Source organism: Eptatretus burgeri, chromosome 1, assembly GCF_056783735.1.
Source record: "Eptatretus burgeri isolate ZD-2024b chromosome 1, Ebu_testis_v1, whole genome shotgun sequence".
Lineage (NCBI taxonomy): Eukaryota > Metazoa > Chordata > Myxini > Myxiniformes > Myxinidae > Eptatretus > Eptatretus burgeri.
In genome coordinates this window covers 79,772,939-79,800,438 of record NC_140961.1, presented here as the reverse complement: position 1 = coordinate 79,800,438, position 27,500 = coordinate 79,772,939, and the positions used below count along the sequence as shown (strand labels likewise).

Here is a 27,500-nt window from a genome sequence, read left to right as displayed (position 1 = left end):
CCACCCTCACTGCACGTATAGTTTTACGCCTCAGCTCCCTGAACAGCTCAGCTCTGCCATTCAGCCTGGCCCTGCGACTCTGGTCAATGGTATCCAGTGTCCCTTGAGAGACAAAATTCTTCTTTGCCCTGCGGTGAACTCCAAGGCATCCACCGGCAACATCAAGGACGGTGGTCTTGAACGTGCTCCACAACTCTTCAGGACCCCCCAAAGCACCCAGACCCCCCAAGTGTCCACTCAGCCTGTTCGCAAACTCCTCAGCTACTCTCTCATCCCTGAGCTTGGCAACATCCAGCCTAGGCTGGGATGGTACCATTCTCCAGGATTTAAGGTGCAGCTTTAGAGTTGCTGCAACAAGCCTGTGGTCAGTATTGAGGAACTGAGCACTCCAGTAGACCCTGCAGTTCTGGATCATCCTCCAACGACCGTCAATGAGGACATGGTCAATCTCCTTTGCCACACCGCCAGCGTTGGAATACCAAGTCCAGCGATGAGCTTGCGGGCGCTGAAACCATGAAACCATGAAACCAAAGGGTGGAGGAGCTCCTTGTGAGCCAACGGCCATCCATATCTAGTGCCCAACTGTGTCTGCGGACGTCCTCCTGCAGTTGGGTTACTTCTTATTAGGAGGTTGGTGGCAGGATTTGCACTCCGGCCACCGTAAAACGCTTCATTCCGCAAAACGCAAAAAAATCTGAAAACCCACTCCGTGGGAGTACCTCCTGTGCAGCTTCCCTTCGCAGGGCAGATCAACGGATGACGGGATTGGGGCAAAGCCTTCGGGACCCCCAATCTTTGATAGGAGGGAAACCACGGGGTAACATCCCTGGGTCAGATTGCGGGAGAGTGTGTCGGAGTGGTGCTGAGGTGTCGTCCACCAGACGGCGGTCTCCTTGGGTTAACCTGAGGCGGTCCCTTCGGGTGGGTGCCTGGAATGTCCTATCCCTAAGAGAGGATGATCACCTGTCTCTGTTATCATCTGAGCTCAAGCGTTTGGACATTGGTATTGCAGCTCTCTCTGAGGTTCGGAGACTGGATTGCGGCGAGATAATGGTGGGTGGTTACACCTACTATTGGTCTGGTCGCTCTGATGGTTACCATACCCAAGGAGTTGCTGTAGCTGTGTCCAATAAGCTGACCCCGATGATAATTGAGGTAACACTGGTCAACGAGCGTATTATGAGATTAAGGTGCAATGGTATCATACAGGTGCAATGTCTTTACTCGAGACATTTCAGTATCCACTTGCGCCACGCACCAAACTTTCGGACAATAAAGTGCACCATCGCAAAGTTTACCAATGTGGGAACCATCTGTGACCTTCACAAGGATCACAGTGGTCGGAAGAGGACAGGTCGTAGTGAAGAAAATGTGGAAATGGTGAGACAGGCGGTCGTTCAGAGTCCAAAAAAATCGACGACTTTCTGCCAAGACATAAGAGCATCGTTCAGAGGATCCTTCGCCAAGACATTCATGCCTTTCCACAAAAAATTCAAATGGAAACGGTGCTTACTGATCAACAGAAACGCAAACGACTAGACTTTGCAAATTGGTTCACAGGAAAGTTGGAGGAAGATGCAGACTTCCTCAAAAAACTTCACATGACAGACGAATGCCATGTTCACTTGCCCGGGGAGGTAAACAAGCAAGACTTTCGGTACTGGGGAACTGAAAATCCTGGTCATGCATCAACTGAACTGGTGCCTCGATCTGTTGTCAAAGTCACCATGTGGGCGGTGGTTGGTTGGTATGGGATAATTGGTCCATACTTCTTTGAAGATGACCAGGGACGCACTTGCACGGTAAACCAGAGGAACTATCGCGAAATAATTCAGGAATTCTATCTGCCTGAGCTATGTACTCAGGTCCGTAGGAGAAACAACCTGATCCAGATGAGAACCCAGTGGTTCCAGCGGGATGGGGCACGGCCCCATACAGCCAGGGAAACAAGGCGTTTTCTCAACCAACATTTTGAGGGCCGCTTTATCTCCCTCTACGAAGATGTTGAGTGGCCACCGTATTCCCTGACCTTACTCCTCCAGACTTCTTCTTGTGGGGGTATCGCACGGACAGGATCTATGGAAACCCTCGGCCTCAGACTCTTGATCAGCTGAAGGAAAACATCCACCAAGAAATCCAGAACATTCCTCAGGAAACGTTTCCCAAAGTGATGGAGAACATGACAACATGTTTGCAGGCAGTGATCGGACAACGTGGAGCCGACGTCGAACATGTGGTCTAAAAGAAAATGACGATTCTATGCCGAAATTTAAATTTTGGTGGAAATTTTGACATTGGTACAATAAACTTCAACCTTTCAGCATTCTATCCAGCCATATATCTTTTTTCAAAATATATGTAATGACCATCCTCATTGCAGATGAAAAGTATATTTTTTTGGGGACACCCTTTATCTATATGCTCATGTGACAGTTTGACGTTGCAGAGATCATTCCGCTTCTTGAAGTGAAGATCATACCACTTCTTGAACCATCCCCTGCTCACTCGGAATAGATGGGGTGGCTCCTACCCGGATCACTCAGCACATCACTCATAGCCGCACCCACATCACTCGAGCGAGCAGCCCCTCTGCCAGCCAGATACATGTACACATGTATCGCCTTGGTGCAAATGAGAGGTCCACTTTAAAGGATGTTCTTCTGCGCATTGTCCTTCTTCCATACGTTGAGAGCCTTCTCCATCCTTTTTTGTGGACATCCTGGATCTGTGTGACCACTTTGGTGTTCGGTACAGTGCTCGCCGCAACACTTTCTCGTATCGCCTTCTCGTTCTTCCACATGCATCGAATGGTGGATTTGTTTTCCCCATACAGTCTGCCCACAGAGCCACACTCCCTCCTCTCGAAAGCAAATCGAGTAGCTCCACTTTGTCACTCAGGCTCATCACTTTCTTCTGCCTCTTGGCAGTCAATGCATCTTTGGCACTTGGGAGACTCGTTTGATCAATGAGCAGAGCGAGAGACACAACACAGGTCGAGGCAGCAGGATGACAAGAATAATTGAGACCCAAGACACGTTGCACATAAGTAGTCATGCGGGACTTGTGGGTCGCTGTAGGATGGGTGAGAAATCTGCCCATTATTTGTGGGGGATGTTGGTGGGTGATGACGTCTTACGCAGCTGGTGGGAGTCTTTTCCATACTCATCTTCAGCCCATGCTTCCCAAATGCCTCCTTCCACTTCCCCAGTACTTCCTGCATCTCTCACCCACTCACCAAAACATCCAGATTGTCCACATAGAGCATCCTGCACACACTACCCCTCAAGTTCTCCTTCCTGCTTACCAGCTCCATCACCATGATAAACATGATTGGGCTGAGAGTGCTTCCCTGACTCAAACCAATGTTCACGCTGAACTCCTCATACATCCCAGGACCAATCAAAACTCTTCCTTTTGTTCCTTTGTACATCCCTTCCATCAACCTAACTTCTGCTTCCAGCACTCCAATCCATCTCGGTGTCACCATTACCATCTATCTTGGGACAGTGTCATAGGCCTTCTCCAGGTCCATATATCCCAATGCCATCTCACCTTGCACCTCCACCTCTTCTCCACCAGCTGTCTCAGCACAAACATCCCATCCGTCATCCCCCTACACTTTCTAAACCCTGCTGCTCTTCTCTGATCTCCATCTCCACACTCTTTCTTATACTCCCATCTATAATCCTCTCCAGCTCCTTCATTCCATGGCTTTGGAGTGTAAATGCCCCTGTACTTCCCAGGATCTTGAACATTGCCATTCCACTTCCATACTGGCACAATTAAACCTGTCCTTCGCTGCTCAAGAATTGAACCCTCTCTCAAACATATATTCAACAGCCTCTTCATCCAGCTGACTCCGACTTATTTTGCTACAATTATCATCTCTGTACACTGCCTGGTGCTCTTCACTTCTTCATCCTCTTCACTGTCGTCTGTACTTCCGCCTCTGTGATCTCCACCAACTCTACTTAACCCTCTACGTAACATGGTAGCTCCAGCTTGCCATTGCTTCCTTCCTGGTTCAACAGCTCTTTGAAATATCCTTCCCACATCTTCAATACTGCCCCCCTCTCTGTCACCATCCTCAGGACCATCCTTAACCCCCCACCCTTCATGTCCTTACCATTCTCATCCCTGTCACAGGCCAATATATACATGTGCATATATATATATATATATATATATATATATATATATATATATATATATACATATATATATATATATAGTATATATATATATATATATAGATATACAGTATATATATAGTATATATATATATATATATAGTATATATATAGTATATATATAGTATATATATAGTATATATATAGTATATATATAGTATATATATATATATATATATATATATATATATATATATATATATACACAGTATATATATATATATATATATATATATATATATATATATATATATATATACATACAGTATATATATATATATATATATATATAGATATATATTATATATATATATATATATATATATATATACAGTATATATACAGTATATATACATACAGTATATATACATACAGTATATATACATACAGTATATATACATACAGTATATATACATACAGTATATATATACAGTATATATACACTATATATATACAGAATATATATATATATATATATATATATACAGTATATATATATATATATATATATATATATATATATATATATATATATATATATATATATATATATATATATATATATATAATCTTCGTCCCACCATCCTCTTCAAACTGTTGTACACCTCCTCTTACATATCATTCCTCACCTTATCCACAGCTCTCTGTGCCGATTTCTTCATCTGCCCATGCAGATGCAGTGACCTGCATCTGGCTGCCCCCCCCCCCAATCCTTCATCTTCTCTATCCTCTTCTAAACCTCCTTTTCACCAACTTCCTTCGCTACCTACTCCGTACACCATACCTAGTTTCTTTCCCTCGACGATAATCCTTTCCTGACGTCCTTCCACACAAAACTTCTACAATACCACTAAATGGCAGTCTGTAATTCTTCCACTCCTCCTCCTCCTAACCTTCCATTTATTTGCGAAGTTGCTCATACCTAACTTCTCCTTGTACTCAATGATGACTTTTCCCCAACACTTTCCCCACCTAATAATCTTCTGACCCCTGCTCTTAGCCTCCCACGTTTTCGCCATCCTTACCACAAACACCACAAACCTGTGCTGGGTGGTAACATGCTCTCCTGCCACTGCCTAACAATTCTTAATCCTCCACATTATTTTTATTCCATGATCTTCTGACAAAATTGATTAATCTGTGGTTAAAATAAATGTTACTTCTGGTACGTGTGAAAATTAGCGACTCTTAACCAATACACTACCCATGTGTACATACAATTTTATCCAAATTTCCTTAACAATACCCTTTAAGAGTTCAGTCATTCAGACTTTTGGGCCTCACTATCAGCCATGATCTTTCTTCAGCAAACCACATATCTAAGTTGGCCTCCAAAGACAACCATTTCATCTGGTTGGCGGGGGATAATAACTGATTGGGAATCCTCCACTTGTGTGAAGTCTTTCCTTGGCAAACCTGTACTTATATCTACCTAAAGTAGTTTCAATAATTTTACTCTATGCAGGTTTGTTTACAGACAATGTGTATATACACACAAAAACGTTGATGCAAACTGTTTTCAAAAACAGCATTATGATAATGAGCATTCAATGCTGCTTTTTCTGATTGTGGTGCTATGCTCTACAGCATGATTTCTGAGTTTTTTCTTCTCAAAAAAACCTCGATGGGACCAATTTAAAAGGCTCTTTCTCTCTCCCCCCCCCCTTTCCATCCTTATTGACCCTCCCTCCTGCCCCTCCCCAGATAGCTTCTCCTACCTGAAACACCGAACTAAAATGTCTCTGAAAAGTTCATGCCAACTTGGGCCAAGGTTGTTTTTCCAAACAAAAGTGGCTCAACCTCGGGTTAAAAGTGCTTATAAACTAGCCAGGCATAGTTCATCCCATATTGAAGAGACAGCACTTCCTGGGGAGTCACACTGCTCTTAAGAATAAAAAAGTAAAAACTAGACAATATATTTTGACACGAATGAGTGGATGGATATGCCTTCGTCCACGTAAGATGTCAACCCACTGTTATGTTAGATCTCAATAAAAGGTCACATGAAAACAATGAAGGTCACACGAGACCGAGAGCATGAGAGAGAGAGAGAGAGAGAGAGAGAGAGAGAGAGAGAGAGAGAGAGAGAGAGAGAGAGAGAGAGAGAGAGAGAGAGAGAGAGAGAGAGAGAGAGAGAGAGAGAGAGAGGAGGGGCATGTCTCCAGTTATGGTTTGCAAAAATGATTTTCAAAGGTCACATGCTCTTACACCTTTTGAACCCAAAAAACTAACCAGTTCATCTTCATATAAAAGTCCATAAAAGTCCATAATTGTGCCATGTTTGGTTGAAACCCCTTCAGTGGTAACCAAAAAAAACAAGAACAGACAGACAGACAGCCATATGGACAACATGAAAACATAATGCCTCTGGCCTTCAGCTGTCGAGGCATCATAGATTATTTTTCCCAATTACACGTCTGTGTTATCACACTCCAAATTTGTTGTTCTGTTGAGTCAAATATACAAACAAAACATCTATCCAGGACATTTTCAGCAATACCGTAAGAATTATTTTGTTTCATACGTTGTAAAAAGAAAATTATAAAGTTAAAGGGGGAAGGGAGAATTCAGAAGATTTTCAGCAATAACATAAGAATTATTCTTCCAAGGTTCGAGATCCTTGAAACATTCACGAGATTGTGCTCTTTTTTTTTTCTTGTTTGCACTCCTTTAACATCAATTGCCATGACAAGCTTATTTATATTCCACCACTCATGATTCTGAGCTGGTGTATAAAAGTTTACATTCTTGTAATTGACATGCAAGATTGTTTAACTTTCGTAAAGACTCACTCACTGCACTACTTATTTGAATGAGCAAATAGTAACAAATGAAAATAAGAGCTAAAAAAATCAGCAGGAAATTAGCTCATCCACATAAATCCAATCTGTTTCAGTTCACGGCATATTCACAGGAGGGCTTCAGCATGAATTGCACAGAATAATTTTCTACCACAAATATTCTTCCATAAATTAGAAAATATAAATTGTTCAGAAGGATGACGTGCACACAGGTTGAAATATATGAAAATATAACTTTGATCTGGTAATCACAGCATCAACGTGGGAGAGTATCAGGACCACGGAATTTAAGAAGGTAACACATATCCTCCACCAAAGGTTATCATCTACAGCATAAATAAGGCAGTGCTGTCATTGTGCTTGAATATTCAAAAATATTTTACCATTGCTCCTACCTTAAGGGCGGATGTAAACAGCGAGTATTCAGTACGCCAGTCATGGCTGCGCATGAGAGTTTTCATCCCATGTGTTGCCAGAAGAAAAGCAAAGCCAAAGGACATGAACAGATAGAGTTGTCTGGTGGGGAAGGATGTGGGAGATGAAGTCCCGGGAACGTGCCAGGGGAGAGTGAAGGCAATTCAATGAATAACAAAAGGAAATAGTGAGTGCATACATAGTGTACTCGATCAAATAAGTAATGTGTTATAAACAAAAGAAACAACAACAAGAAGCCAGAACCAAGCAAGAACGATGAACGATGAACACAGTCAAATGGGTTAAGTGGTTGCATGATAGAAAGGTAAAGCCATGGCTGAATACCACAGGTCAGGCCATACGAGGTCAATTTCCACATGAACAAAGATTGCTACTTTGTTTATGAAGGAAAGCACTTAATATGTCCGGAAAGAGAAGAAAAGGAAGCAGAAATTTGGGTGAGCCATAAGGGAACAGCACTTTTACTTCAAACAATTGAAGGCACCATGTACAGAAAACATGTGCAAAAATGTTGGAAGTTTATGCTCGGCCCCCACCAACCCTCATCCCACAACCCCACATCGACGTCTGCCCCGGTCTTCCAAATTATTTCCCTTCCCTTTTCAACCACCTTTCCCTCATTCTCTCCTCGTTTCTGACCCTACTCTTAACCCCCACCCCCAACACCAACACCAACACCATACTCTTCTACTTCTCAATATATTTTACAATTTTCGCCACAGCATTTCCTGTGTGCATCATATACATATATATATATATATATATATATATATATATATATATATATATATATATATATATATATATATATTAATATTGAGGCACACCCCTTTTTTGTTCCACCATCACATTTTTGTTACTGCATGAAATGAAACAAGCTTTGATAGATATAGTAATGATATTATTGTCTTCCTTAAGAGGTCCCTCAAAATGCGTTTTGATGTATTTCGGCACGCCCCTTTTTTTGTTCCACCATCACATTTTTGTAACTGCATGAAATGAAACAAGCTTTGACATATATATAGTAATGATATTATTGTCTTCCTTAAGAGGCCCCTCAAAATTCGTTTTGATGAGTATGGTAGTTAAACAGTTCGTGTTCTCCATTTGCAAAATGGGAGGAATTATTGCACAAAAAAGAAATAAAAATGTTTCCCATTTTTTAGAGGACCACTAACATGAGTTCGGCTCATAGAATCACGCTCCATTTGGGGAGAAAACAGTTGAGTTCATTCCTGACGAATTTACACTTTCCATGTGCCGTAGTTTCTTCACAAAACCGTGACTTTCTGACTAAGTACAAAGTATTTGTTTGCTATTTTTATACATGGTTGCCGTTTTGAAATTTTCATCGACCGATACCCGCTGCCCAGCCGGACCAACTGCCAACAAAGTATCGCCCGGTCAGTTACGGTTCAACCCAAAATCATGATCATCGTTTTAGTGTGGAGGTGAGTGCTGACAGTGTACTTGGGTCTTTTCCGGGGGGGTGCGGGATTGAGCACGTGCACATCAAAATCTGGCAACCCAACTTGAATTGAACAACAATAGCCGCTTGATCCTTGAAATTTTAACCGACACAAATAGCCTTTGAGCCTTCAGTGCATCAGTGAGCCTTGAGTCTACCGCTCCGTAAAAGTACTTCTTCAACCGTCTCACAAGTAAGAGTTCGATCGTGATGGCAGATGCTAATAATAACAAGGAATATGAAGACTCCTCAAGTCACTCCTCTGATGAAAATTCTGTTGCAAGCATCCCCCCAAGTCCAAGCCCAAGCCTTGATCCTAACAGTGATATTGAACATCCTCATAAAATATATTTCCATGAAAATTTCAATTGAAATCAGTCCTGTGTTGTTCACTGCTTGACCATCAGGAGGTTGCATGGTATTACCATTTCCCATTCCCTAATACCTACGAGAATTGAATTCAAAATGCTTCAATATGCACAAGGCAAAACTTCATTCACCCTTTTTCCTACTGCCAGTTGTGTACGTCATATTGGACATCATTTTACAGACTCTGTTCATTGTTCACTATCTGTTTTCTACTGCAGGTGAACCATGCCGACTCCAAAGAAAAGGAAACCAATTGGAGATGGTACCCCGAAAGCCAGTCAGATGGCGCGCCGTCGTAGGCTCGAACTACAAACGCAAGGTGAAGCTGGCCCTGGCCCTGAACCTCAACTTCAACTACTGCCCATCGCATATGACTATTCGGAGGACAATTTCCGTAGCCAGACAAATGTTGGCGCGATGAATGTAATTTGTCCGCACTGTTCTGCGGCTAAATTCGGTAGCGAGCGACCAGGCTTCTGCTGTAACAATGGCAATGTACAGCTCCAGCCATTTCCTCCTTGGCCACAATTTCTCAAAGACATCACGGAAATCCGATCACCACTCTCCCACCATTTCATTCAAAATATCCGAGCCTACAACAGTGCCTATCAGATGAATAGCTTTGTCTCGCAAGAACGACAACAGTCAGGATGGAGTCCCACTTTCCGTGTGCATGGACAAATATTCCATCGCATAGGAAGTATGTACCCAAGTTTAGGATCCAACATGCAATTCCTCCAAATCTACTTCATAGACAACATACAGAACCAGTTAGAAAGAGGAATGAGCTTCTTCAGTGGTTTGAGGAAAGAAGTGGTCGAATCAATACATTCCTTCTTAGAACAAAACAACAAGTACATTCAGCAATTCCTCACGACTCACGAATATATTCAAACGGAAGGCGAAGGAATTGAAGATTTACGAGTCATCATTCATGAAGATAAAAAAATCGTTGAAAGAACACCAAAGGCGATACAATGCACCTACAAGTGATGAAGTAGCAATTCTTATGCCCAACGATCCGACATGTACAAGGGACATTGTTATTCACCTTCGAGAAGGTCCATTACAGCGGATATCGGACCTTCATCGATCGTACGACCCACTACAGTACCCATTACTTCATCCGTACTGAACTGACGGCTACAGTCTGTACCTGAAAATAAGGCTAATAAAAAGATCTCCCAACTCCAGTATTATGCCTATCACATTCAAAGAAGAGCAGGAAATGATCTTGCTAAGGCTGGTCATCTATTCCAACAGTTTCTGGTGGATGTCTACTGTAAAATTGAAACTGAAAGACTTGGATTCCTCCACCGAGAACAGACAGCACTCAGAGCTGACAATTACTCCAGTTTACGCGATTGCATCACAATGAAGATTCAGATCCGCGGCAACTGGGGCAGAGGGTCATCCTCCCGTCTTCTTATGTCGGAGGTCCTAGACACATGCACGAAAGACAGCAAGATGCCATTGCCGATGTGAGCCATCATCTCCGACCACAACTTTTTATCACGTCAACCACAAACCCAAAATGGCCGGAAATATTGTCAAACTTATTACCAGGACAATCAGCGAACGACGACCCAGTTTTAACTGTTCGTGTATTCAACCAGACAAAAGATCGCCTCATGTCAATGCTCAAAGATGGTGCTTTTGGAGAAGTGACTGCGTGGCTCTATTCCGTAGAGTTTCAAAAGCGTGGGCTTCCGCATGTCCACATTCTCACTTGGCTCAAAAAGGGTAGTCACATCGTTCCTGATAATATCGATCGAATCATCTCAGCAGAAATTCACTCTGCCACTGAGGAACCGGAACTTCACAATTTGGTAAAAACCAACATGGTTCACGGTCCATGTGGACCACTTCGGCCGAATTCCCCATGCATGTCGGACGGAGTGTGCACCAAGAAATTCCCAAAATATTTCAGATGTGAAACTGAATATGGAAATGATGGATACCCCAAATATCAGAGGCGCTCACCACAGTCTGGTGGTAACACCGTCAACGTGACTAGATTCATTCATAATCAGGAAGTGACGGAAGAAATTGACAATCGCTTTTGTGTACCTTATAACAAATGGCTTCTTAGGCAAATGAGTCGCCATACCAACGTTGAGATTTGCAGCTCTGTAAGGAGTATCAAATACGTTTTGAAGTATTTCAATAAAGGCTCCGACCAGTTAATCTTCAGCACACAATTACGAAATAAAAACGACGAAATCAAACTTTACTGAGAAGCTCGGTATGTTGGGAGTATGGAAGCAGCTTATCGACTTTTGAGCTTTCCTATTCATGAACACTGGCCGCCTGTCATGGAGTTGGCAGTTCACTTAGAAAATGGACAACGAGTATCTTTCACTCCCGAAAATGCTCAAGCCAGAGCTGCAGCAGAAACGCCAAAGACGACCTTGACAGAGTTTATGCACTTATGTCAAAGTGACGAGTTCGCTGAAACCCTCTTATATCACGAGGTACCGCAGTATTACACATGGTCAAATAAGACATGGTCACGGCGAAAGCAGGGCCAACCACAGCAGTATCCTGGAATTTAAAAAGGTCCAATGATAGGAAGGGTTTATACAATCCATCCAAATTTGACGAAATCCTATTTCCTGAGAATGCTACTTCATGTTGTGCATGGTCCGAAGACTTACGCCGACCTCCGTCGAGTTGACCATATCGAGTGCACTACATATCGAGAGACGTGCCTGGCGCGCGGTCTATTAGTCAACGACCAACATCTCATCAATGCACTGAAGGAATCTCAACAGTCTGACAAGCCAAACCAAATGCGACTCCTCTTTGCAATCGTAATCACTGCGAGCGAACCATCGGATCATTCAGGACTCTGGAGATCTTTCAGAGATGCACTGAGCCAAGACATTGTGCATCAAAACGGTTTTACGGCTACTGACCCACCCTTCCCGGAGCATCTATATCAGGAGTGTCTCATATCCATCAACGATCATGTACATCGTATGACCGGTAGGAATATTTCCAACTCTGGGCTCCATTTTGAACTTCCCGCTCATACAGGTTTCGGCATAGAGTATACACGATACCTGAATTACCATGTTGCCGAACAATTACAGTTGCTTCATTTGAACTCTCAAAAACTGAATCCAGAGCAGCGAATGGTGTACGATGAATTCGATGTGCGCGTTCTCCAGCAAACACCTGGCATCATTTTCTTAGATGCTCCTGGAGGAACCGGTAAAACTTTCTTGATCAATGTCATTCTCGCCTCCATCAGATCTCAAGGAAAAATAGCCATATCCTGTGCTTCAAGTGGTATCGCGGCAAATCTAATAACAGGAGGAAGAACGATCCACTCCGCGTTCAAAGTCCCTCTACAACTACATGTCCAGGACTATCCTACTTGCGCTGTCAAAAAAAGAACTTCACTCGCTCGTGTATTCAGTGAATGTCAGGGTATAATTATAGACGAGGAACCCATGACACACCGGAAAGCCTACGAAGCCATAGATCGGACATTACGAGACATAAGAGGTGAAGAAAGACCATTCGGAGGCATTCCCACCATGCTATGTGGTGATTTTCGACAAATATTACCCGTCGTGAGGCACGGAACCAGAACAACCATTGTCGACGCCACACTCAAAAAGTCTCATCTTTGGTATCGTACAACTACAATGCAACTGAAAACCAACATGAGGCTTGATGCCGATGACGGCAAAGCAGGTTCGTTCGCAGAATACTTACGTTCAGTCGGAGAAGGTCTACATCCTACCATTCAACATCCCGAATACGTTTCCCTCAGCCAGTTTGAAACAGTTGACAGTGCAGAAGCTTTGATACAAGTGGTGTATCCAGACATTCATGCTAATGCCAATAACTCTGCCTACTTTTTGGATAAAGCTATATTAGCTCCCATAAACGAAACTGTAAAATGCGATAAATCAATTAATCATCGAAAATTTTCCAGGCCAATCTACCTCCGATACTGCAATCAACAGTACTCTAAACCCAGACGATGCCGTTCATTATTCCCAGGAATTTCTTGACTCAATAGAGCTTTCTGGAATTCCATCCCATCGTTGCATTCTCAAAGTAGGGTGCCCGATAATTTTAATGCGCTCTCTGGATCCTCCAGAACTCACGAATGGTATACATTGTGTAGTCACTAAACTACGTGCTAATGTCATCGAAGTGGAGCTACTGGATGGACAGTCGAAGGGGAAAACCAGAATGATACCAAGGATTCCCAGTATACCTAATGATACTGATCTACCATTTGCATTAAAAAGAATCCAATTTCCTGTAAAACCGTTGTTTTGCCATCACCATCAACAAGGCACAGGGCCAAACATTCACTCGCATTGGCTTACATTTATGCTCTCCTTCATTTACCCACAGAATGTTGTACGTTGCACTTTCGCGAGCGCGCAACAAAAATAACATAACCATTTTTGCTCCGAACAAAATAACCAGGAACGTGGTTTACAAAGAAATACTTTACCTTTAATGTGTAAATGATCGTTGCAGGATTTCTCATTTATTGGTATAATAACTTAGTCTTGAATGGTCAATGTGAGCAATGTGAACTGTGAATAATGCGCTACGTAAAACCTTTTGTAGAGTATGTTATTATTAATCACTATACGCCATAGTAAATTGCTCATGTTTTTGAGCTGTCAATAAGCTATCAATCATAGACATATAAAAAACTCACTCGAGTATTCATATCTCTATTTCAATGCATAATATCAAGCGGTACCTTCATGATGACCTAATAAAACCGGTCTCGATGTCCGTAAGTCTTCGGACCACGCACAACATGAAGTAGCATTCTCAGGAAATAGCAATCCGTCAAATTTGGTTGGATTGTATAAACCCTTCCTATCATTGGACCTTTTTTAATTCCAGGATGCTGCTGTGGTTGGCCCTGCTTTCGCCGTGACCATGTCTTATTTGACCATGTGTAATACTGCGGTACCTCGTGATATAAGAGGGTTTCAGCGAACTCGTCACTTTGACGTAAGTGCATAAACTCTGTCAAGGTCGTCTTTGGCGTTTCTGCTGCAGATCTGGCTTGAGCATTATCGGGAGTGAAAAATACTCGTTGTCCATTTTCTAAATGAACTGCCAACTGCATGACAGGCGGCCAGTGTTCATGAATAGGAAAGCTCAAAAGTCGATAAGCTGCTTCCATACTCCCAACGTACCGAGCTTCTCGATAAAGTTCGATTTCGTCGTTTTCATTTCGTAATTGTATGCTGAAGATTAACTGGTCGGAGCCTTTATTGACATACTTCAAAACGTATTTGATACTCTTTACAGAGCTGAAAATCCCAACGTTGGTATAGCGACTCATTTGCCGAAGAAGCCATTTGTTATAAGGTACAAAAAAGCGATTGTCAATTTCTTCCGTCACTTCCTGATTATGAATGAATCTAGTCACGTTGACGGTGTTACCACCAGACTGTGGTGAGCGCCTCTGATATTTGGGGTATCCATCATTTCCATATTCAGTTTCACATCTGAAATATTTTGGGAATTTCTTGGTGCACACTCCGTCCGACATGCATGGGGCATTCGGCCGAAGTGGTCCACATGGACCGTGAGCCATGTTGGTTTTTTACCAAATTGGGAAGTTCTGGTTCCTCAGTGGCGGAAGGAATTTCTGCTGAGATGATTCGATCGATATTATCAGGAACGATGTGACTACCCTTTTTGAGCCAAGTGAGAATGTGGACAAGCGGAAGCCCACGTTTTTGAAACTCTACGGAATAGAGCCATGCAGTCACTTCTCCAAAAGCACCATATTTGAGCATTGACATGAGGCGATCTTTCTTCTGGTTGAATACACGAACAGTTAAAACTGGGTCGTCGTTCGTTGATTGTTCTGGTAATAAGTTTTGAGAATATTTCCGGCCATTTTGGGTTTGTGGTTGACGTGATAAAAAGTTGTGGTCGGCCATGATGGCTCACATAGGCAATGGCGTCTTGTTGTCTTTCGTGCATGTGTCTAGGACCTCCGACATAAGAAGACGGGAGGATGACCCTCTGCCCCAGTTGCCGCGAATCTGAATCTTCATTGTGATGCAATCGCGTAAACTGGAGTAATTGTCAGCACTGAGTGCTTTCTGTTCTCGGCGGAGGAATCCAAGTCTTTCAGTTTAAATTTTACAGTAGACATCCCCCAGAAACGGTTGGAATAGATGACCAGCCTTAGCAAGATCATTTCCTGCTCTTCTTTGAATGTGATAGGCATAATACTGGAGTTGGGAGATCTTTTTTTCGCCTTATTTTTCAGGTCCAGACTGTAGCCGTCAGTTCCGTACGGAAAAAGTAATGGGTACTGTAGTGGGTCGTATGATCGATGAAGCTCCGATATCCGCTGTAATGGACCTTCTCGAAGGTGAATAACAATGTCCCTTGTACATGTCGGATCGTTGGGCATAAGAATTGCTACTTCATCACTTGTAGGTGCATTGTATCGCCTTTGGTGTTCTTTCAACGTTTTTTTTATCTTCATGAATGACGACTTGTAAATCTTCAATTCCTTCGCCTTCCGTTTGAATATATTTGTGCGTCGTGAGGAATTGCTGGACGGACTTGTTGTTTTGTTCTAAGAAGGAATGTATTGATTTGACAACTTATTTCCTCAAACCACTGAAGAAGCTCATTCCTCTTTCTAACTGGTTCTGTATATTGTCTATGAAGTAGATTTGGAGGAATTGCGTGTTGGATCCTAAACTTGGGTACATACTTCCTATGCGATGGAATATTTGTCCGTGCACACTGAAAGTGGGACTCCATCCTGACTGTTGTCATTCTTGCGAGACGAAGCTAGTCATCTGGAAGGCACTGTTGTAGACTTGGATATGTTGAATGAAATGGCGGGAGAGTGGTGATCAGATTTCTGTGATGTCTTTGAGAAATTGTGGCCAAGGAGGAAATGGCTGGAGCTGTACATTGCCATTGTTACAGTAGAAGCCTGGTCGCTCGCTACCGAATTTAGCCGCAGAACAGTGCGGACAAATTACATTCATTGCGCCAACATTTGTCTGGCTACGGAAATTGTCCTCCGAATAGTCATATGCGATGGGCAGTAGTTGAAGTTGAGGTTCAGGGCCAGGGCCAGCTTCACCTTGCGTTTGTAGTTCGAGCCTACGACGGCGCGCCATCTGACGGGCTTTCGGGGTACCATCTCCAATTGGTTTCCTTTTCTTTGGAGTCAGCATGGTTCACCTGCAGTAGAAAACAGATAGTGAACAAATAGTAAACAATGAACACAGTCTGTAAAATGATGTCCAATATGACGTACACAACTGGCAGTCGGAAAAAGGGTGAATGAAGTTTCGCCTTGTGCATATTGAAGCATTTTGAATTCAATTGTGGTTGGTAATAGGGAATGTAAAATGGTAATACCATGCAACCTCCTGATGGTCAAGCAGTGAACAACACAGGACTGATTTCAATTGAAATTTTCATGGAAATATATTTCATGAGGATGTTCAATATCACTGTTAGGATCAAGGCTTGGGCTTGGACTTGGGGGGGGGGGGATGCTTGCAACAGAATTTTCATCAGAGGAGTGACTTGAGGAGTCTTCATATTCATTGTTATTATTGGCATCTGCCATCACGATCGAACTCTTACTTGTGAGACGGTTGAAGAAGTACTTTTACAGAGCGGTCGACTCAAGGCTCACTGAAGCACTTAAGGCTCGAAGGCTATTTCTGTCGGTTAAAATTTCAAGGATCAAGCGGCTATTGTTGTTCAATTCAAGTTGGGTTGACAGATTTTGATGTTCACGTGCTCAATCCCGCACCCACCCGGAAAAGACCCAAGTACACTGTCAGCACTCACCTCCACACTAAAACGATGATCATGATTTTGGGTTTAATCGTAACTGACCGGGTGATACTTTGTTGGCAGTTGGTCCGGCTGGGCAGCGGGTATCAGTCGATGAAAATTTCAAAACGGCAACCATGTATAAAAATAGCAAACAAATACTTTGTACTTAGTCAGAAAGTCATGGTTTTGTGAAGAAACTACGGCACATGGAAAGTGTAAATTCGTCAGGTATGAACTCAACTGTTTTCTCCCCAAATGGAGCGTGATTCTATGAGCTGAACTCATGTTAGTGGTCCTCTAAAAAATGGGAAACATTTTTATTTCTTTTTTGTGCAATAATTCCTCCCATTTTGCAAATGGAGAACATGAACTGTTTAACTACCATAATCATCAAAACGAATTTTGAGGGGCCTCATAAGGAAGACAATAATATCATTACTATATATGTCAAAGCTTGTTTCATTTCATGCAGTAACAAAAATCTGATGGTGGAACAAAAAAAGGGATGTGCCGAAATATATATATATATATATATATATATATATATATATATATATATATATATATATATATATATATATATATATATATATATATATATATATATATATATATATATATATATATACAGCCTTAAAATACCGGGAATGCAAAATCTTTCAATGCAAAATATTATGATCAGTACCCACTCCAACTGCCTCCCGAGTCATACTTGTAGATACCATCCAACCCAACCTGCAAAGGCATTGATGACAATGGTTGCCTGGGTCTAATAGTCAATTGCAGGTTTGCATCACTCCGCCACTCCAGGAGGGCATTTAAGATGAGAACGCGTATAGTCTGTGCTCATCACTGATGAAGGCCACTCTGTGGCCAAAACATCTGACTTTTGGGCCCTCGTCTTTTTGACAAAACCTCACGTGTTGTGCTATTCTGTCCGCTCTGCATTTCTTGTGATGAAGGTGATCAAGACTTGAAAGGTGCAATCAAACTTATTTTTACAAAAGTGAGTGATAAATACAATGTGCTTCTGAATCTTAAAATGATTTTATGCTCTTTCATTTTTGAAAAAGTTTACGCCTTGCTGGAGTGACAAAAGTAAGCAAATCAGCAACAAAAGGAAATAAAATGCAAAACTGCTGGAACATAAAGTCTTTTTATGCCAGAAAAGTCCATGTGCTGTACTGACACTCGCATATGAGAAGGGAATTTCCCAGAAAATAAACCCCCCAAAAGACACTGATTTCCTTAATGTTTGCACAAATATCCTCCTGAGATTCATCCCATACTGTGTCCACAAAATGACCCAACCATCCCCTTCTCCCCCCCCGACCCTCCCTCACCACTTACCCCCACCCTTCACTTCAATTTTACAGAGCTCTTGTCTCAAAAAGTGTCTGTTTTCTCCAAGTCTCTCTGGATTCTATCATCAAAGCATGATTATCAGAATGGGAATTTCCCTATCAAGCTACGTGCCCGCTGTATCTCTCCAGCAGAGTAATTTAATATCTAAAAACCGCAAAACATTCTTCCTTACCCTTCAGCGGACGAGTATGTACTCAGTGCCAACCATGCATGGCAGCATTGCCTGCCACCTTGGCAAAAGGAAGCGCTAACAAATCTGAAGTAGTGACAAAAGGTCACTTTTGTGTGACCTTTTTTTGTGTGACAAAAGGTCAGTAGTGACAAAAGGCAAATTTGCATTTGCGTTTGGTTGCATCACTGTAATGTGTATGCACCACTTTACACCCCCACCCATACCCCCACAACCCACCTCTTCATGACCCCAACTTGAAGTCTTCACATAAAGTTCTTACAAAAATATTTAGGCACAAAGTAAACAAAACGAGTGCAAGAAATGTTACAATCTACAGGATACGTACGTTTTGGCCATCCTGCACTCCACTGGTTTCTACAACTATCACTGTGTGAGACACAGGCGAGTGAGATCATTTTTCAGATGAAGAAGATTTTTCGGTGGTGCTGCATTGTCATTAAGGAGGCAGCACTTTAATACCTACCAACAAATCAACCAGAACTGCATGTTTACTCCATCCCTGACGGTTATGAATAAGCCAGCTTGGTTTTTACCAACAATACAATGGTGACGTGGTAAATTTCCTGTGGCTAAAGCTGGGGAGAAACTGAGAGCAGAATGGCCAGCTTAATGCCAGAATTGCATCATTTGGAAGCACAGGTTAAAGTATATATTAGGACATTAGGACAACAATAACAGCTCAACGCTGCTGCATCTGGATGTTCTTGTTTGAGGATGTTGTTTGCTGATAAATATGTGACAGCATGCTGTAAGCTTTTTCATTCAATGAGAAAGATTGTGTTTCATTTCCGTGGATGGACATAAATCTGCAATCTGTGATATAAAAAAAAGAGGCTCGGTCTCGGTGTGCTTGCGTGCGTCTGTCCCTGTGTGTGTACATCCGGCCATCAACAACTGTCCTATAGGGGTAAAGCTCGAATCAAGCTCAATCTGCAAGCAGTAATGATGTTGTTGAGTAAGGTGAGGATAGATGGGCCGGTTTAAATTTAAATTAAAACAAAAACTCTTCCTCCTTCATCTTCTTCTTTACTTATAAGGTGAGTCTCATTCAATCCCGTTCCTCATATTTTTTTTTTTTTTTTTTTTTTGTATACCTTGGTCGAGGCTCGTATGAGAGCTAACACACAACTCACAGCAAGGAGGCATGAGACAAGAGGGGCGGGAGTGGAAGGGACAAAACAGTGGGGAACAGACACACTAGGTGAACTGTGGAAGGGAGAGGGATGGGGATGGGACGGGGAACATGGCAAAGAGAAGATGGACATTTCAGGGACTTTCAGGAAGGAAAGTAGGAGAAATGAAGGAAGTGGGCTTGGGTGGATTATCGGGGGTAGAAAAGATCGAGGATTTGGATGGGGGAAGATAAGAGGTGGTGGTGAACAGCTGTTTTGAAAGCCTGGAGGGAAGAATGGGAAAGAATAGAGTGAGGAAGTTTATTCCAAAGGCGGGAAAAAAGAGGAATGAAAGAGTGAAGATGAGCAGTGATTCGTGATTTTGGTAGTTTTACCAGAAGGGGGTTGTTGGCGGACCTTGAGCGCCCTGTGGAGATGTGGTGGGGACAAATCGCAGAGAGAGCAGGGGGGCAAGGCTGGAGAGGAGTCGGTAGAAGACAGAAAGACCACCGACCAACCTGCGGTGATTGAGTGAGAGGCCCAAAGACTCAGCTTCATTGCGGGAGATGCCGATGATCTTAAATGCCCTGGTTTCGACAGCGTGAAGCCGAGAAAGGTGGGAGGCAGGAGCACCAGCCCAGAGGGGAGAGCAGTACTCCATCAGGCTACGGACAAAAGCTTTGTAAGTGGTCAGGAGCTCAAGAGGGCCGAGGAAGGACTTAGCACGACGGAGGATTCCCAGTCGGCGACTGGCTTTTGAGGCGAGGTTGGAAATGTGACTTTCCCAGGAAAGGTCATGGCAGATAGTGAGACCTAGAAGCTTGAAAGAAAAGACTTCTTCCAGAGGATTGTTGAGAAAGTGGATGGGGGGGTTTTGTAAACGGTCCTTTCGAAGAGACATAGTGAGAGTGTGAGATTTGTCTGGATTGAAAGACATGTTCCACGTGTTGGACCAGTTTGTGATTTTATCCAGATCTGCAGTGAGTGAAGAAGCTGCTGCTTGCCGGTCTGAGGGATGACAGATGGTACGGCAGAGGGTGGAGTCGTCGGCAAAGAGAAATAGAGGATTTTCCAGAAAATAGAAATAGAGGATATCGACTAAACACCAGCGAAATTCAACACTTTTTCTTTCAACATTTCCATTTTATTCATATCACCCCATCAAACAGCATTTCCAATTATGCACCGCCTTTTAAAGCATCACAAAGCAGGTTGCTCGACTTGCAACACAGGTGAGAAACGGATATTCAATAATTTTTTCGCACGATTTTTAAAGGGTGAAAGGAAATTTTTATTCATTTTCTTTGGAAGCGACGGGTCTTCCATTCTAGTGAAAATTTAACGAACTATGAGGATAAAAACAAAATTGGATTTCTTTCCTCAAAATGAAAATCTGACTGCTGGGGATGCCAAAGCATCAAGTTGGTCATCCTGCTCCCAATCGACACAAATAATAAGTTTTCCGAAGCTGAAATGCGTATCCGTTCACAAGTGAACGTTGACAAAGTGCAACAACTGCAACAGAAAAATCTTTCAGAGCTTTTCAGATGGTGATGCATTAAAGGTTACGAGTGCGTGGGCGTACGTGCAAAAAAAAAAAAAAAAAAATTGTGACGTCAATTATGACGTCATAGCACCGTGTCCTGTCATTGGTTTTGTAAATAAATGGCCATAACTTGGGAACGACTTATCCGATTAATATCAAACCTTGAAAATGCACATACTCAGGGCCCGAGCAATATACCTGGCAAGTTTCAATGAGATCGGACCAGTGGTTGTCGAGAAACAGCGGTCGCAGACACACAGACACACACAGACACACACAGACACACAGACACACACACAGACACACACACACACACACACACACACACACACACACACACACACACACACACACACACACACACACACACACACACACATACATTGCTGGAATTATAGATAGATGATGAGATGGAGAAGAGCAATGCAAGAGCAACTATTGCAGAGATTGCCACTCGCCCCCACTCTCACCCCCCCTCTCTCCCCTCTCTTGAATTGTGACGCCCCCTCTCTCTCACCCCCATCTCTCCCTCCCCTCTCTCGCCCCCTATCTCGCCCCCTCTCTCACCCCTAGTCTCACCCTTCCTCTATTCCCCCTCTCTCTCCCCACTCTTTCTCCCCCTCTCTCACCCCTCTCTCTCGCCCCCACTCCCACCCCCTCTCACACCCTCTCCCATCCCCTCTCTCGTCCCCACTCCCACCCCCCTCTCTCCCCCTAGTCTCGCCCTTCCTCTCTCCCCCTCCTCTCTCGCCCCCACTCTCATCCCCCCCTCTCCTGTCCCCCTCTCTCGCAGATATTGGTCGACAGATAAATGGCCGTAACTTGGGAACTGCTTATCCGATTAATATCAAACCTTGAAAAGGCACATCTGCGGGGCCCCGGCAATATTCCTGGCAAGTTTCAATCAGATCGGACCGGCGGTTGTCAAGAAACGGCGGTCGCAGACAGACAGACAGACAGACACACACACAGAGATTGCTGGAATTTAGATAGATGATGATATGGAGAAGAGCAACGCAAGAGGAACTACAGGGATGGGTAAAAAAAAGCACTAAAAATCGACAAACAAATGCAGGTACAACTAGAGGGGAAGCACTCGGGAGAGTGCAAAACCTCCGCCACCAATACTGCTGGGTCACTCAAGTGAACCTTATATCTTATTCATTAAATATGTCAACAGTGCTGACAGAGTTATAGTTCTTTTCTCCAACATTTTTTTGGGGGGAGGGGGGGTTGAAAATCATTTAAAACATGTAGAAATGCAAAAAAAAAAAAAAAAAATCGAAATTTTGTTGAAAAAAAAGTTGCAAAAAATTTTTTTTCTCTAACAATTTTTTTTGGGGGAGGGGGTTGGAAATCACTTACAAGATGTAGAAATGCAAAAAAAAAAATTCTCTAACAATTTTTTGGGGGGGTTGGAAATCACTTAAAACGTAGAAATGCAAAAAAAAAAATTTCTCTAACAATTTTTTTTGGGGGGGGGGGGTAACAATTTTTGGGGGGGGGTTGGAAATCACTTAAAACATGTAGAAATGGAAAAAAAAAATTTTCTCTAACAATTTTTGGGGAGGTTGGAAATCACTTAAAACATGTAGAAATGCAAAAAAAAAAAAATTCTCTAACAATTTTTTTTTTGGGGGGGTAACATTTTTTTGGGGGGGGGTGGAAATCACTAAAAACATGTAGAAATGCAAAAAAAGAATTTTCTCTCTTTTTGGGGGGGGTAAACAATTTTTTTGGGGGGGGTTGGAAATCACTTAAAATATGTAGAAATGCAAAATAATTTTTTTTTTCTCTAACAATTTATTTTGGGGTGGGGACCAAGTCCAAAATTTAATGGCATGATCCTTGGACCATACCTAACCCCCCACCAAATTTCGTCGAAATCGATCGAGGAGTTTTTCCATAATACTGTTCACAAACAAACAAACAAACAAACAGAAAGGGGTGAAAACAGTAACCTCCATCCATCTTCGAAGATGGCGGAGGTTAACTAGAGGGGGAGCACTCGGGAGAGTGCAAAACCTCCGCCGTCAATACTGCTGGGTCATTTAAGTGAACCTTATATCTTATTCATTAAATATGATGTCAACAGTGCTGACAGAGTTATAGTTCTTTTCTCCAACATTTTTTTTTGGGGGGGGGGGGTTGGAAATCACTTAAAACATGTAGAAATGCAAAAAAAAAACTTTTTTTTTCTCTAACAATTTTTTTGGGGGGGGGACAAAGTCCAAAATCTAATGGCATGATCCTTGGACCATACCTAACCCCCCCACCAAGTTTCGTCGAAATCCGTCGAGGAGTTTTTCCGTAAAAAACAAAAAGAAAGGGGTGAAAACAATAACCTCCGATCTTCGATGGCGGAGGTTAAATATCTGTAGATATTAGTACTGCACTGCAGACAGCTGGCAGGATAGCATGGATGGATGCACATGAGCCTCTGAGTAGTATAGTCTGGGTTCAAATAACGATCCAGCTATAAACCATCACCCTGGTGTTTGGCATGCAGGGAGAGGTATCAATGTGTGTGCCCGTCCTTCGGATGGACGTTAAACTAGGTGTCCCGTCTGCCGGCATTAATTAGCGGACGTTATAAAGATTCCACAGTGTCCTTCATGAAGAGCAGGTGAGCTATTACCATCATGAGGAACAATTCCTGATCCAACCTACAGGGGGCACTGCATCAGCAGCATATCCACACCCCCAGAAATGATGCAAGCCAGCAGCCACGTGTTGCATACGAAATGAAATGAGTACCAGAGACCATTACCAAAAAAATCGGTATATAGTGGCTTGTGGGGTCATAAAAGTTTACATAAGCAGCGAACTTGGACAGGTATTTCAAAGCGTATGCCCTCTCAAGCAAGACAAAGCTGAATGATACAAGAATGCCAAAAACCAGTCAAACACAGGTTTAGCATTGTGCCAGGATATAAGAATCAAATCCTATAAGCTTGTTGATTTGTTCATCATCTCATGACATACTATCTGACATACATTATGAGGGGGATTAAAGCTTGACATGGACTTTTTATTGAAGATGATAATAGTTGTGAAATGGTGATCGATGTGAGCACTCTCACATGCGGGCAACCAACTGTCGACCTCAAGAATTACTGTGTAAAATTGCATAAGTATTGGATGTCAATATTTGAATGGAAATATACATTCATTCTCACTTCAAATTCAACAAGGTGAGAACAACAGCCCTGCCTCCCCTTGCTTTAAGAAAACTCGTATTAGTACCTCTGCCACTGAAGGTGGATGGAGGTTATGTATTCACCCACATTTGTTTGTCTGTTTGTTTGTGAGAAGGATATCTCAAAACGTTATGGACAAATTCCGCCGAAACTTGGTGGACATGTTGGGTGTATGACGAGGACGGATTGATTCGAATTTGAAGATCGGGATCTGGATATGAGAAATTTTAAATTATTGAGAGATAGGGACAAAACGACATCTAGTTGAGGACAAGTTATGACAAAACTTGGTGGATGAGTTTAGTAGATATCAATAACAATGTTCGTGAAGGTCCACGAAAGCAGAATTTTTTTAAGTGATTAATCACAATTGAGACATAAGGGCAAAATCGATATGTAGCACAATATTTAAAAACGTTGTGAACAGGTTATTACAAAACGAAGTGGACGAGTTTGTTAGTTGACAAGAACAAGCCGATTCGATTTTAGTTAAGGTCTGGATTCAGATCCAGACTATTAGTGGGATACAAAACTTAAACTGTTCTGCCTGACGGAGGTATGCAATCTACAAAACATTTTGAATGAGCACACTCTTTTCTGCACATATGCTTTGACATATTCATCATTTGTAAATTTAATCTCACCCACACGTGTTTTTAACCGATCCAAAAATCTGAAAATCACAAGGTGACATGTCTGGACTGTACAAGGGATGATTTTGAGCTAACCAACCTATCTCTACTGTAGTTCCGAAGTTATTTGATGTGTGGTAGAGCAGTATTTTTGGACACAATTTTCACAATACCTTGTTTATAAATATAATAACTGTTTCCTCTTTATTAGTTTTTGCCTTTTTTTGTGTCACCCACCTATCTTTGGTGTTAACATCTGTTTTGTCATGCCCTTTTCTGAAAGACATCAAACAAGGCCCTGTGGAAATATGTGGCTTGTTTATTGGCACCATTTTAACCTCATGCTGTGGGCAAGCCTAATCTGTTGAATGCTGGCTGGCTGCGTGCCACACCAAAGTAATTGATACTGCTCATGTAATAGCTCCATACCTATTGGACCAGTATTTGTCGCACGAGCAGTAATGATTAACTCTGATATGTATCATTAAAAACATCCTCACGGCACGTACAAATCTGTGAACCAGCCTTTCTCTTTGTCTGTCTGTTTTGTCTCTCTGTCTGTGAGCAAGATATCTCAAAAAGTTATGGACTGATTCGGAATAAATTTGGTGGACAGGTTGGATGTCTGCCAAGGACGAATTGATTGGATATTGATGAAGATCTGGATCCACATCAGGATACGAGAATTTTTCATTTTTTTTTTTATCTCTGCCACCTAAGGTGGACGGAGGTTATGTTTTTCGCCCCCATCTTTTTGTCTTTCTGGGAGTAGGATATCTCAAAAAGGTATGTTGATGGATTAAAAGGAAATTATTTGGTGGATGGATTGGGTGTGTGACAAGGAAGAAATGTTTCAATTTTAGTGAAGCTCCAGATCTGCAAATGCCATCAAAGCATTCAAACATTGATGGGAGAAGTGTATGTGTGACAGTAGGGGATACGTTTCATGAGAAATAAGTGGTTCCATCAATCCCACAGCAGCCTTTCATTTTCTACAAGAAGGAAGAAGAAATATATATATATATATATATATATATATATATATATATATATATATATATATATATATATATATATATATATATACATATGTGTGTGTGTGTGTGTCTGTGTGTGTGTGTGTGTGTATGTGTCTTTGTGTGTGTGTGTGTGTGTGTGTGTGTGTGTGTGTGTGTGTGTGTGTGTGTGTGTGTGTGTGTGTGTGTGTGTCATGCTTGTTGGCATTGAGTTACGTACATCCTAATTAATTATGTACTGTTGGAATGTACCTTTTGAGCCTTTAGACTGCTGAGACCCCTTTGAGCTTTAAAGACCCTGTAAGACCAAGACCCCAGAAACCATCAACATCCAAAAGACCCAGAGAACCCAAAAGACCCTGAAGACCCAGATGAGAAAAAAGTCCCTGAGGTCCCAAAAGACCCAAAAGTCCCAGATGACCCAAAAGTCCCCAAGGACCCAAAGCACACAGATGACCCAAAAGACCAAAATTACCCAAAAGACAAAATACCCTGAGGACCCAAAAGACCCAGATGATTCAAAAGACCCAAAAGACCCTGAGGACCCAAAATTCCTGGAGGACCCAAGAGACCCATGTTACCCAAAAGTCCCCAAGGACCCAAAAGTCCCAGAGGACCTAGAATATCGAAAAGACCCAGAGGACCCGAGTCCATGAGGACCCAAATGACTCAAAGGACATAAAAGACCCAGAGACCCCAAATAACCTGCAAGACCACTATAAATTGATGGTGTGTGTGCGTGCGTGCGTGCATGCGTTCGTTTGTGCGTGCATGTGTACGGGAGTGGGGGGGTATGTTTTTGTGGAGTTCTACTGGAGCATTCTGATGTGGAATGTGACACACCAAAATGATCGTCATTTTGTTTCGTCACTAAAGGGTTTCGGTAGTTTCTAGGCCTTGCCCATTTCATGTTAAAAAAATTTCATAAACAAGGTATTGTGCCTATTTCATATATATATATATATATATATATATATATATATATATATATATATATATATATATATATATATATATATATATATATATATATATATATATATTTGAAAGTGTGTCTCTCTGTGTGTGTTTCTCTGTGACCTATGCACGCGAAAAGTACTGGACTGATCCTCACCAAACTTCACATGCTGACAGAACATGTACCCGGGAGTGTCCCGATGTAAAAGAATTGTACTTCCGACTTCCGGATTGACATGGGGCCAACGCCATTTGCGATAGAATGAAAAAATAATGCCACAGTCAATTGAAGACTTCCGACTTCCCGGTTTCCGAATTATGAAGTCATCACCTGATTGCGTAACGTTAATTTTTCAAGTTCAGCCGATTGACATGGGACCAACGGAATT

At 42.2% G+C, this 27,500-nt stretch overlaps 1 protein-coding gene across 2 annotated transcripts in view; it reads right to left on the bottom strand.

Moving 5' to 3' along the window:
* Nucleotides 1–27,500, bottom strand: part of TMTC3 (transmembrane O-mannosyltransferase targeting cadherins 3) — a 293,500-nt gene that overhangs the window by 82,399 nt on the left and 183,601 nt on the right. For both annotated transcript variants that reach the window (XM_085890215.1, XM_085890224.1), the window contains exon 9: nucleotides 7,387–7,507. In XM_085890215.1, the coding sequence (XP_085746341.1) occupies nucleotides 7,387–7,507 (121 nt within the window). The remainder of the gene's footprint in view (nucleotides 1–7,386; nucleotides 7,508–27,500) is intronic.